General features: G+C 35.8%; 1 protein-coding gene across 1 annotated transcript in view; it reads left to right on the top strand.

Annotated features, from left to right (window-relative positions):
- The window catches only part of TIAM1 (TIAM Rac1 associated GEF 1), a 121,484-nt gene that overhangs the window by 66,242 nt on the left and 42,111 nt on the right, over positions 1-13,131 (top strand). Inside the window, exon 12 of the mRNA XM_044666876.1 lies at positions 6,501-6,725. Coding sequence (XP_044522811.1) covers positions 6,501-6,725 — 225 coding nt within the window. The remainder of the gene's footprint in view (positions 1-6,500; positions 6,726-13,131) is intronic.

Here is a 13,131-nt window from a genome sequence, read left to right as displayed (position 1 = left end):
AAAGATGATTCCTTTATGTTCCCAAAGAGAACTTTTCTCCCACAGATTAGTTTACGTATTTATCTGTTCAGGTATGGTTTGTATATGGTCCTACCTTTTATATCTTCCTGTTTAAATGCAGAAATTGGTTAGGCAAGTAGATCTTGAAATGTATTCTGTTCCTAACATTCTTTACTGGTAGTGTTTTATAATTTCATCCCAAGCTTAAAATTTATGAACCAAATTCTCTGAATATTTGGGTTCATTGTATCTAATGCAGCTTGATCCCTGGTGAATGAATTATTTGCCTGCCACAGCTCTTGACCATCTTATTAGTGATACAGTATAGTGAAAAGAGCACTGAATTTGGAGTCACAGGAAATGTGCTCTGTTATTTAATGCCTCTATGACCTTGGGCAAATCTCTTAACATCTCTGGGCTTTATTTTCTCCATCTCACAAAATGAAGAGTTAGACTAAGAGACCTCTAATAACTCTTCCAACTAAATTGGTGATTCTCAGTCCCTGTGCTCTGTTGACTGCAAGAGGTTTGCAGCATATATGGATGGGAAAAGTCTCCATGAAAATGAAAAGTCCTCATCACAGATTCTCACAGTATCAAAGTATGATCACAAAACCTTTCTGCTGGCAGCTCTGTAGAAGGGCTAGGCAGGTTTCATGTGGCATCCATCTTTTTGTGCCCTCTCAGATGACTCCATACTAGTTCAATCCTTCATCACCTCTCCCAGAACTATAGAGATTGTATCCTCATCAGTCTCCCTTCTAGTTTCTCCTGTTTCCAATTTATCTTTCCCATAATTTGACAAAATAATCTTAAAGCATGTCGGACCATGTGTTATCCTGCTCAGGAAATCTTGGGTGGTTCCCTCTTGCCTGGAAAATGAAATATAAACTTCTCAGCTTGGCATTTTAAAGCCTGTTGGTCCAGTTCTACATTGCTTTTCCAGGCTCACCTCAGTTATTGCCTCTTATATAAGTCAGTGAACAATTCCTAATAAATATTTATAATTTACTATGTCTCAGGAACCCTGCTAAGCACTGGAGATACAAAGAAATTTTTAAAAGCTTCCCCTCTCCAAGGGGCTCATATCTAGCAGGGGAGACAACTTATAAATGTCTAGTTGGTAGTGATTGTGGTTGTTCAGTCATTTCAGTCATGTATGAGTGTTCATGACCTTGTTTTTGCTGTTCTTGGCAAAGATTTTGGAGTGGTTTTTCCATTTCCCTCTCCAGCTCATTTTATAGGTGAGGAATATGAAGCAAACAGGGTTAAATGACTTGCACAGGGTCACACCATTTCTGAGTGTCTGAGGCTGGATTTGAATTCAGGTCCAAATATCTAGGTACATAGGAAAAAATTATAGACTAGATAGAAGGTAATCATAAAAGGAAAGACTTGCAGCTGGGGGAAGTAGGGAAAGATCTGTGGAAAGTGGCATTTGTGCTAAGTCTTGAAGAAGGCCAGGAAGATTAAGTGGCAAAAGTGAACATTCCAGAAATGGCCAGTGCAAAGGCATGAAGATGGGAGGTGAAGTATTTTTTTGAGGAGGAACTGGATTATAGATGGCATGAATTAGAATTAAATGTGGAAAGGTAGGGTGTAGTTACTTTGTCAAGCACTCTGTCAAACACAGACTTAATATTTGATCCTAAAAGTCATAGGGAACCTATGGAATTAATTAATTGAAGATTGGGGGGTAGATAATGATTCAGGCAGTTTTTGATAAGTCACTTAGGAAGCTGAGTAGAGCATATACAAAAATGGTGAAAAATTTGAGTTTGCTAGGTGGTTCAGTGGATAGTGTCTAGAGTTAGGAAGAAATTAATTCAAATTTAGCCTCAGACACATCTTAGCTATGCGACTGGGCAAGTCACAACCTCTGTTTACCTAAGTTTCCTCAGCTGTAAAATAGGGATAATAATAGCATATATCTATCTTCCAGGATTGTTGTAAGGATCAAATGAAGTAATATTTTTAAAGCACTTAGCATTTTTTAAACTTGGCATTTAATAGATACTATATAATTGCTTATTCCCTTCCTTTACTCATTGAGGTGCAGTGCCTAATATAGTCTAGGTGAGAGGTAAAAAGGGCCTGATCTAGCGTGATGGCTGTGTGACTAGAGAGAAGAGATCTATAGGAGAGATGTCATAAAAAGTAGAAATTATTAGATTTGGAAATAATTTGGCTATTTGTAGTGAATGTGAGTGAGAAGTCAAGTATGGCACAGATTGGGAATCCTTCCTAAATCTGTTAGTTCTTAGTACCCTTACCCTCCTCAAATAGTATCTGTGTAAATGTCATATCCCTCTTCCTCTTTGCCTCCCATAGAACATATATAAATTCTTTGCCACAGGGGACTTTTTTTTTTTTTTTTTTGTATTTGTATGCCCAATACTTCGCACAGTAGATAAATACGTGCTGGCTTTATTTTAATTTGGAAATGTCAAAGGTCACTATTGACCAATAAAGTCAAGAATACTTCAGAAATTCAGTGGATCTGTAGGAACTAATTAATCAAGGTATTGCCTCCATTAGTGTTGATTACATTCCATCCATGCTTTCTTATTCTGTGCAATTCTTATCCAGGTTCTCTACCTATCCTCCACATGATATCTACCCAGGCTCTTCATCCAATCACAGATAGGATCTAATGGAAGGGATTTCAGAAACTATTAGTCCAACTTTCTCATTTCACTATGAGGAGCCTGAAGCTCAGAGAGTATTAGAGACTTGTCTAAAGTCACTTAGTGGATGTAAGTGTCAAAAAGATCATTGGAATCTAAGTCCTCAAAATCAAGAGCCAGTGTTCTTTTGAGTGCACCATGCAGCTTCCAACTCTTTTGTACTGAATAGTCATACTTTACAAACTCAAACACAAAACTGTTTACTAAAATGATTGTTCACACTATGAGTACTGTTTTATAGAATTATAATTTACTCAAACCAACCATATGAAGGTTGACCTAAATCAACCTCTCTATCATCTCTCTTTGAAAGTTGTGGAAGGACAGTCATTTTTATATCAGAAGGCAGAAAGGAAGGAAAGAAAGAAAGAAGAAGGAGGAAATAAGGAGAAGGAGGGACCCTTTATTAAGCATCTACTATGTGCCGGACCCTGTGCTGAGCAGTTTGAAAATATTATCTTATTTGATCCTCACAGCCTTAGGAAGTGAGTCTATTACCATCCCCATTTTATAGTTTATGAAACTGAGGCAAAACAAAAGTTAAAGTGACTTGCACGGGGTCATACAGTAAGTGTTTTGAAGCTGGATTTAAGCTCAGATCTTCCTAACTTGGGCTCAAGACTATTGGTTGCTTTACTTAGCATTGCCAGTCATCCTGACTTTTGTCTTGCCACTGGATTTAGTTGACTCTGAAAGAGAGAGTGAGGCAAACAATTTTGCACAATTCTTCTTCACTAAAATCCAGTTCATGCACAAAACATCACCTCATGGCAATACACAGACAGTAATCATAGCTGTGATTATAAATGGGATGAAACTCATAAAATGGAAGCCAATCTCAGAATGGATTAAAAACCAGAATCCTACTATATGTTGTTTGCAAGAAACACAGGAGGCAGGTAGACACACACACAGGGTTAAGGAAAGAGGCCAGAGCAGAATCTATTGGGCTTCAGCAGAGGCAAAGAAGGCAGGAGTAGCAATCATGATCTTAGACAAAGCTAAAGCAAAAATAAGATCTGATTAAAAAAGATAAGGAAGAGGGGGCAGCTGGGTAGCTCAGTGGATTGAGAGCCAGGCCTAGAGACAGGAGGTCCTAGGTTCAAATCCGGCCTCAGACACTTCCCAGCTGTGTGACCCTGGGCAAGTCACTTGACCCCCATTGCCTACCCTTAACAATCTTCTACCTATAAGTCAATACACAGAAGTTAAGGGTTTAAAATAAAAAAAAAAGATAAGGAAGGAAATTACATCTTGATAGGAGGCAGTGTAGTTAATGAAGAAATATCAGTAGTATGGCATCCATATTTTAAAGGAGAAATTAAAGGAGCTTAAGGAGAAAATAGATAATAAAACTATAAAAAGTGAATCTAACCAAAAAATAAATAAGAAGCAATGGAAGTTAATGAAATTTTAGAAAAATTAGAGTTAGTGGATATCTGGAGAAAATTGAAAAGGGATAAAAAGGAATATACCTTCATTTCAGGAGCACATGGTACATATACAAAGATTGACCATTTGGTTGGAAATAAAAGCATCAACAAATGCAAAAAAGCAGAAATAATAAATGCAACTTTTTCAAATCATAAAAAAAAGACATTACCTCATAGTGTCATTGGTCTTCAAAAACAAAAGATGAACAACAACAAATAGACCTGAGGGTTATAGCTCATTTGAGAAGTGAGTACTTTGCACCAAGTTGAGGCAACTAGATGGATAAGAGCACTGGGCCTGGGGTCAGATCTGAACTCAGACATTTACTAGCTGTGTACTATAGATTAAGTGACTAAAAGAGTACTTGGCAAATCACTTAACCTTTGTTTACCTTAATCCACTGGAGAAGGAAATAGTAAACCATTCCATTATCTTTTCAATGAATTCAATACTGCATAGACAGTATTAATGCATTGTGATCCATAGGGTCATGAAGAGTTGGACACAACTGAATGACTGAACAACAAATGTGACATGTACTTTGCTAAGCACTGAGGCCAAAAAAAAAAAAATTCCCCATTTCTTTAAAGTGATAATAACAAGGTAAACACAAATTATTTTAAGTTTCATTCTCCTCTAATTTGAAGGGCAGTAAATTTGAACCCAAGACTTTTTGTCTCCAGGACTCACTCTCAATCCATTGAGCCACCTAGCTAGCCCCTGAAATCCTTTCCTTTACTGGTTCTGTGATTTTCATTGGTAAATACCTAGTGAGGAAACTTCCTCCTCCAGTGCAGATTGACATTTGCCCTTCAATTTATAGTCATAGTGAGTTGGCCTGGGTAATTAAGAGATTAAGTGACTAAAAGAGTTTACACAGAGTCTTGGATTCAAGACTCGGAAGCATATTCTTTTGCTTCTACTTTCTTCATTCTACATTATTCATATGTCACACGTATTTATGAATTCTTCATTCCTTAAAAGACAGTAATATGTCATTACATTCATATACTACTGTCATTAGACATGCATTTTCTTTCCACATTTTTATTATCACAAATAATGCTGCTCTCAATATTTTATTTTTTACATATGGGTCTATTCTTGCTGGCAGTAACTTTCTTGGTCCCACTAATGAAAATTCTGGGTCAGAGGGTAGAGATAATTTATTATTTCTTACACAATATTTCAACTTGCAAAACAACTGAGTTCCTGCAAATGCTTATGATTCACTAAATTCACAAAGTATAAATTTCTGTAATGTTGCATTGGAATTAACTTCCCTGAATAGCCGAATAGGTTGGGGGTGGGGGTGGGGGTGGTTGGATGTATCATCATTGTTTCATTTTGCAATCCATTCTACCTTTAGCTCTTTCCTCCCTTACTCTTACCAGACTTTTAAGTGTTTTCTCACTTAAAAATACAGCATTAAATCTCTCATTTTTGTCTCTCCCCACTTCCTATTGAATGTTCAATTTTCCTGGTTTTTTCACATGTTCATATTCCTCCCCTTCTCACTTTTCCTCTCTTCTCTAACCTATTTTTCTTTCCAAAAATCATTTTGCCTGTATTTAACAAGGCTTAATTACTCCCATAAGACAATCAGTCATCTCATAATTTTCTGGCTAAGAAAATTAGCAGTATTCTAGTAGCTTCTGGAAACTCTAGTCTTGTGACTACATGCTTTGAGAACCTTTTCAACTCGCTTTTGAAAGCAACCCAATGTTTGCTGATCTATAAAAATGTATCCAGTGCAAGATCTGATTATAACCAAGTTAGTCTAGAGACAAAGTACAAAATTATTTGTCAGTATTTCTGTATTAAAGTAGCACAAAAGTAGCACTCTAAGAATCTTTGCATATATAAGCTTTTCAGATCAAAAAAGATACATTACTGATTTCAGTAACTATGCTACAAATATCCCAACCTTTTTAGTAATTCCTGATAGAATATAAGCTTCTTTGGGGCAACTTTGATCTTGTATCTTCAATACTTATAACAGTACATACAGTGCACAGTAGTTACTTTATATAGGTTTCTTTATTTATTGGTTATTTCACACAATTGGATTTGCTGTGCAATCTTTTTCCAGGAAAATTGTAAAAAAAGAATTACTTCAGTGTATTAAAAGAAATTATAATAACCAGTATTTTAAATGTATCACAGATCACAGTAAAGTTTGATTGTGAAGGAATATTCACAAGAAAATACCTATGTGTCAGTAGACATTCTGTATTAGAATAGCATTGACTTTGTTCTCAACTGTTTCATTTATGAATGGCGTAACCTTGCATGACATTGAAAACCAGAGTTCATGGGTGATGTGCTCCAATTCCATGTTCTTCCTGAAATTTTAAAATTTCCATCTCATATTGGCAGGCTTGAAAACAGGAGATGAGATTCTTGAAATCAATAATAAAGCTGCAGATGCCCTCAACTCATCCATGCTTAAGGACGTCCTTACTCAACTGTCACTATGCCTTATAGTACAGACCTATCCTGAACTGGTTGGAGGACAGAAGCTGCTAGAGACTCCCCCTCATCGTGTGGACAGCCTTACAGATTGCAGTGACAGCCCGTTTGCTTTTCTCACTAATAACCCAGGTATGTTTGAACTAGGTTCTTAAAGGCCATTGGTTCTCAAAAGCATTTCCTTCGGAGGCAAATTGAGTCTGCAAGGATACTCAAGGTGGTCTACAATCAGAGGACAAGATATTCTGCTTGAGCTGCCTGAGATTCAATTAAATTCATCGAATACCTACTATATGCATCAACCATTTGAAAAAAGAGAGAGCATTACCAAGAGAGGGAAAGGATCAGCAAAAGTTTCAAATAGGTGGTGGCAGCTGAGCTGAGTCTCTAAGGAAGCCAGAAATTCTAAGGTGAGAAAGGAATGCATTCTAGGCAAAGGAGATAGTCTGTACAAAGGCACATAAACGAAAATATAATACTAAATTTGGGAAGTAGCAAATGGTTGTATCTGGTCGGAACTTAGAGTATATTGGTCCAGAAAGGTACATAGGAGTCAGATTCTGAAAGGCTTTTTAATGTCAGGCTGAGGAATTTCTATTTTATCAGGGGGGCCACAGGGAGATACCGAAAAATTTGCTTCCTTTCCGCAGGACAAGGCAATGACATCTTGAATGCTGGATCCAGTTTGCTGCTGGATTGCATTCCACAGGCTGAGAGGCTTGATCTTGGTGGAACCCTGATCCTCCAATCTTTCAAATCTCACAAATTGGCAGCCTAGTCTATTCAATCCCAATGCTCCCTCACCTAATATTAGGACAAAATAAACACAACAGCAGGAGCAGTGGTGTGGCTTGGATGCGTAGATATAAACTCAAGATTTCTCTCTTCATCCAGAGACTTCTATTGTCTGTTTGTCTATCTGTCTATCAGTATAAGACATGAATAGTGAGGACTGAGCAGGGTTAAGTGACTTGCCCAGGGTCACACAGTGAGCAAGTGTCAGCAGCCAGATTTGAATCCAGGCCCTCCTAACTCTCTCCCTCAGGCACAGCCAGGAAGAAAAAGTAGGGTGAAATCTTGTAAGCATTCTTAGTTCTTGCTAAGTAGTCAATCAAGACTTCTTGTCATGTAGTAAGCAGAACAGGAACAATTTCTGTGAATGCTCTGAAGTCCACATACGCATTGCATCAGCAGAGAATGTTGTGCATTCTCATAAGTACTAGGCTTATTGTCCAGTCTCCCTTTTTTTCTTACATATGTATGTAGAGATGAAATATATTTAGGTGAAATATATTTCACAATCCAGCCATCTTCTCACCAGATGCCTTTCCTTCTAGGGAAATCAAAACCATGGAGACCTAATGCTTTAACTCGCATTGCTGATGCATAGATCTCTCACTCTAGTATTATCCAACCTCCTCTTACCCCCCTCAAATGAACCTCCTTAAGCCATCCAGTACATCTAAATCCCTTAGCTCCCTTCCTCCCACCCCGCTCCCATAGCCAATGAGCAATTCCACTGGGTTTTACATGTATCATTTGTGATCAGACTTTGAGAAAAATAGTCCAGATATATATTTTAAACTATTCTTTTATTTAGCCACAAGGTGGCAGCTTTGTGCCACCGAAACCCAGTTTTTGATTATTATAGTTTATGTAATACAACTTTTAAGTTAGCAGACTAGTTGACATTGTTTAATTTTTTTACATAATGTTTAACACAATTGAACACATATTATTCAGAAAAATAGTGCCTTGCCCTATGCTTTTTGTTGCTCAAGTGTGCAGTATAGCCTTTATATAAATTGTGAATATCATCTAAATGAAGCTTACCTATAAAATACTGAAATTCATGTTATAACATACTAGATAGGTTATACAAATAAATGGATCCTGTTCTCATCAAACTGTACTTATTCTAATAATGCTAACATTGCTCAAATACTTTTGGAACTCATCTATTTAAATTACCTTTAGAATCTATATTACATTCTTTTAAGTTCCCTTTGTCCTTTCCTTTGAGGGTTGAATTCATTTTGTGGAATTGTCCAAAGTCTTTTGAACCAGTCATCCCTGGCACTTCTTTATTTATTAAGTACAGAATGATTCAGTGCATTGCTAGTGAGCACTTAAAAAAAGCTAGAACTGAATTGTAATCTTCCGAGTATTCTGTGTTGGGTTTCATCCTGGTCATAGCTTGCCATTATGATTTACTATCTAAAGAATGTAAGGACAATTAGCTATCTAACAAAGACCTCTTATATTATGTGTGCTTTTTCAATAGGGAGATAGTATTTCTTCCAAACAAGAAAAATAGCACTTTTAACAACTTCAGCAAAGTTGTAACTTATAAAACAAATCCACAAAAATCATCAGCATTCCTGTCTATTACCAACAAAACCAAGAAGGAAGAGATAGAAAACTAAATCCTGTTTAAAATAACTGTAAAATATATAAAACCATTGGGATTGTACCTACCAAGATATGATGGCAACTATATGAATACAATTCCAAAACACTCTTTACATAAGTGAAGATACAATTAAACAATTGGAAAAATATTAATTGCTCATGGGTAGGCCAAGCAAAAAAATTTTAAAGGCTTACCAATTTGGCCATCAAAGGGTTACTTTGGTGAGTTAGGGGAAAAAATGACAAAATTTGTCTTAAGGAACAAAAAGTCAAGAATTCCAAGGGAATTAGTGGGGGAAAGGTGGGAAGGAAGCAGGCCTCAAAGTATAATACAATTTGATACTAGTTAAATTGAGGGGTTGATCAGTGAAATAAATTAGATACACAATGAATAGAAGCAATTGAGTACAATAGCTTAATGTTTGGTGTTCTAAAAGATTCTATTTATTGAGGGTAAGAACTCGCTATTTAACAAAACCTTGTGGGAAATCTGGAAAGCATTCTGGCAGAACACTGTGTACCAAGATTACCTCCAAATGATTATATGACATCCACTATTGTTTTTTTACTATCCGTTTCTCTCTTTAACTTATTTAACTTTTCCTTTAAGTGTTTAGATGCAATTCCACTTGGTACATCCATGTTTAGTAGTAATGAATTAATTTATTGTGGTACCTTTTAGCATGTAGAGTATATGTAGGTAGTGTGCTTCTTTTTCAATCAAATCCATTTTTGCATTTGCCTTGAACCCTTTTTTGCTTGATCTGAAGTTTGACAGATTTTGCTCCAGCCCCTGATTTTAATTCTGCGTGAATTTTATTTTTTTTTTAACCCTTACCTTGTCTTAGAATTGATACTATACTAAGTAGCAGCTCTAAGACAGAACTGTGGTAAGGGTTAGGCAACTGGCGTTAAGTTCTTCCTTGGGATCATAAAACTAGGAAGTGTCGGAAGCCAGATTTAAATGCAGGTCCTCCCTACTCCAGACCTGGCTCTCTATCTAGTGAACTCCCAGTTGCCCCTCCATGTGAATCTTTACATTTCAGATGTGTTGAATATAAACAGTTAAATGTTAGATTCTCATTTCTAATCCATTCTTCTATATTCTTTTGTTTTATGAGTTAATCATATTCACATGAACAGTTATGACATTATTTATTCTCCTCTATCCTATTCTCTTACACTTTTCTATCTCTTTGGGTCCCATCCACTCTTTATAATGAGAGAAATCAGCAGCAGTGTTCTAGATTTGATATGATATTTCTATTCCCCTGTTCCTTTTCTTTTTCCTTCTCCACATAGAATTAATTCCTCCTTATCCTTTTTTTCCTTTGAAAATCTTCTTCGAGATCTATCTCCTATAATTAGAATTTGCTTTGTTTAGGGTTACCTGAATCTTCCCCCATTCTTCTCTCCTTTTTCCCTCTCATTTCTCTATGAAATTAAATGTATTTGTGTATCCATTTTTGTGTATATGTACATGCATGTATATATGTACATTCATATACATGGAGGTTCTCTTCCCTCCTTTGACCAATTCTGATAAAACTTGGGTTTCAAGTGATGATCACCTCTTAACCTCTACCCTTTTCCCTGGAAGGCTTAGAAGTCCTTTATTTCATTGAGAATCTGTTTTTCCCCTGGAGGATTATTCTTGATTTTTCTGGGTAAATTATTCTTGGTTATAAACCTATATCTTTTGCCTTCTAGAATGTCATATATAGTAGTAACTTCTAAATTTTTTGTATCCATGATGAAATATCAATACTTCCTCTTTGATATGAGTTCTGCTAGTTCCTGACTGGATAGATTTCTTATTCTTTCAAAATTTTTTTCTTTCTTTCAAATTCTTTCAAAAAGTTGTTTGTCTTCGCCATATTTTTATCTTTGTTTAAGCTGTTCTCCTGGTTCTGCTTGCTTAACTCAGTTTTCCCGTGTTTCCCTAAAACTAACCCCTTTATCATTCCTTTCAACATAAAAGTATTCCATCACATTTATCTACTATAACTTACTGGTTATATTCCTTAATTTAGGGACACTTCCTCAAATTCCCATTCTTTACTATCTCAAAAAGCTATAAGTATTTTTTGTGCATCCATATTTAGAGTTTGTTTTGCTTAAGACTAATTTTTCCTTTAATCTACTCTTCTTCTAATTTCCCTCCATCCCCTATCTTTCCTATTTCTCTATTGAGTGAAATATATTTTTGTACTTTTATGTATAAGTGTGTTCTTACCTCCTTTCACCATTTTATATAAGAATGAGGACCCCGGTGTCAGTCCTCCTGACCCTTTTCCCCAAGATTGTATAGATTTCTAATTGTGTACCCTGAGAATGTGAGGTAATTTCCCCTTTCTTTTTGATTTTATGCCTATATATTACCCTTCTCTTCATTCTTCTCTTAAGATCAAGATGTAACAAAAGCATTCTCAGACCTTCTGTACAATTAGACTCCCTCTGACCTTTGATAATGATACAGTTCGTGGACAACAAGTATATTAACTCCCCCATTAGGATGGAAGCATTTTATCTTTATTTAATCTTCTATCATTGTTTTTGTCTACTTTCTTATATTTCTCTTGGCTCCTGTGTTTGAACTTTCTGGTTTTCTGTAATCACATCTTCACTTCTGATAGCAAAACAATATTCCATGACATTTATGTACAATTACTTTTTCAGTCGTTTCCCATTTGATGAACATCCTCTAGTTTCTACATTTTTTACCACAACAAAAAGAGCTCCTATAAATATTTTGGTAGATAGAGATTCTTTTTGAAGTGTAGACCTAATAGTGGCTGAGTCAAAGAGTTTGCACAGTTTAAAAGCTTTTGGTCAGTTCCAAATTGCTTTCCAGGTGGCTGTACAAATTCATAGCTCAACCAACAGTAGGCTCATGTGCCTCTTTTCCCTAGCTCCTGCAACTTTGTCATTTTCCTTTTTTGTCTATTCCTACCTTTTCAGGACCACATACAATTCAATTCAAAAGGAATTTATTAACCCTGTACTATGAACATACATCATATGAAGTGCTAGGAATAAAAGTACAAAAAATAGTAGAAAATAGTCTTAGCTTTCAAGAAGACTACATTTTATTGGGTGGTAAAACATGTAAAAAAGATAAGTACATACAAATTATTTGGAGGGGGAGTAAGAACATCAGTAGCTATGGGAATCAGGAAATAGTTCACTTGGGTAATACATGAGCTGAGATTTTAAGTAAGCTCAATAAATTTTTGGAAGCATTGATGAAAAGGGAGTGCATTCCAGACATGGTGACCTTTTGCATTTTGAATTTGAAATATTGATAGGACATTCAGAAGGAGCTATTGAATATATGCTTGTTGATGTGGAATCTCAGGAGAGGAATTTGTTCTGCATATATAGTTATTAGATTCATTTATGTAGAGCCAATGATTGAATGTATGGAGCTGATGAAATCAGAGAGAGAGGAAATGAATGAATGAATGAATGAATGAATGAATGAATGAATGAATGAATGAATGAANGAGAGAGAGGGAATGAATGAATGAATGAATGAATGAATGAATGAATGAATGAATGAAAAGGTATTGTTTAAGGATTTACTATCTACAACGTACTCTGTTAAACACTGGGAATACAAATAGAAAAACAAGATGCTCCTTAAGAGAGTAGAGAAGGGGGCTCAGGCAGAACCATGGGGAATGATGATTACCAGTGATGACCTAGCAAATTAGACAAAGTAGCAATAAGTAGAACTGGAAGCAGACATAGTAGGAGAATAGAAAGAGAGCAGTGTTATGAAGCCAAAGAAAGAGATGTGCAGCATTGTCAGAAGATACATATGCATTCAGGTACAATGAATACTAGAAAAGACCATTGGATCTATCAGTTAAAAGACCATTCATTGGTAACCTTGGTGGAAATAGTTGCAATAGATTGATGGAGTAGGAAAACAGATTTCAAGAGATTGAAAAGTAAGTAGGAGAAGCATTGTGTATATGTGTTTTATATACATATATGCATATGCATATGTTTTATATACACACAACATGTATATATCTTTTAAAAAGAATCTTGATGAGAAAGAGTAAAAAAGTATGATAGCTTGAAAGAATATCAGGATCAAGTGAAAACCATTACATAA

The sequence above is a fragment of the Gracilinanus agilis genome, chromosome 3, assembly GCF_016433145.1.
Source record: "Gracilinanus agilis isolate LMUSP501 chromosome 3, AgileGrace, whole genome shotgun sequence".
Classification (NCBI taxonomy): Eukaryota; Metazoa; Chordata; class Mammalia; order Didelphimorphia; family Didelphidae; genus Gracilinanus; species Gracilinanus agilis.
The sequence above is the reverse complement of the archived record's forward strand: the minus strand, read 5'-3'. Positions and strand labels throughout refer to the sequence as shown.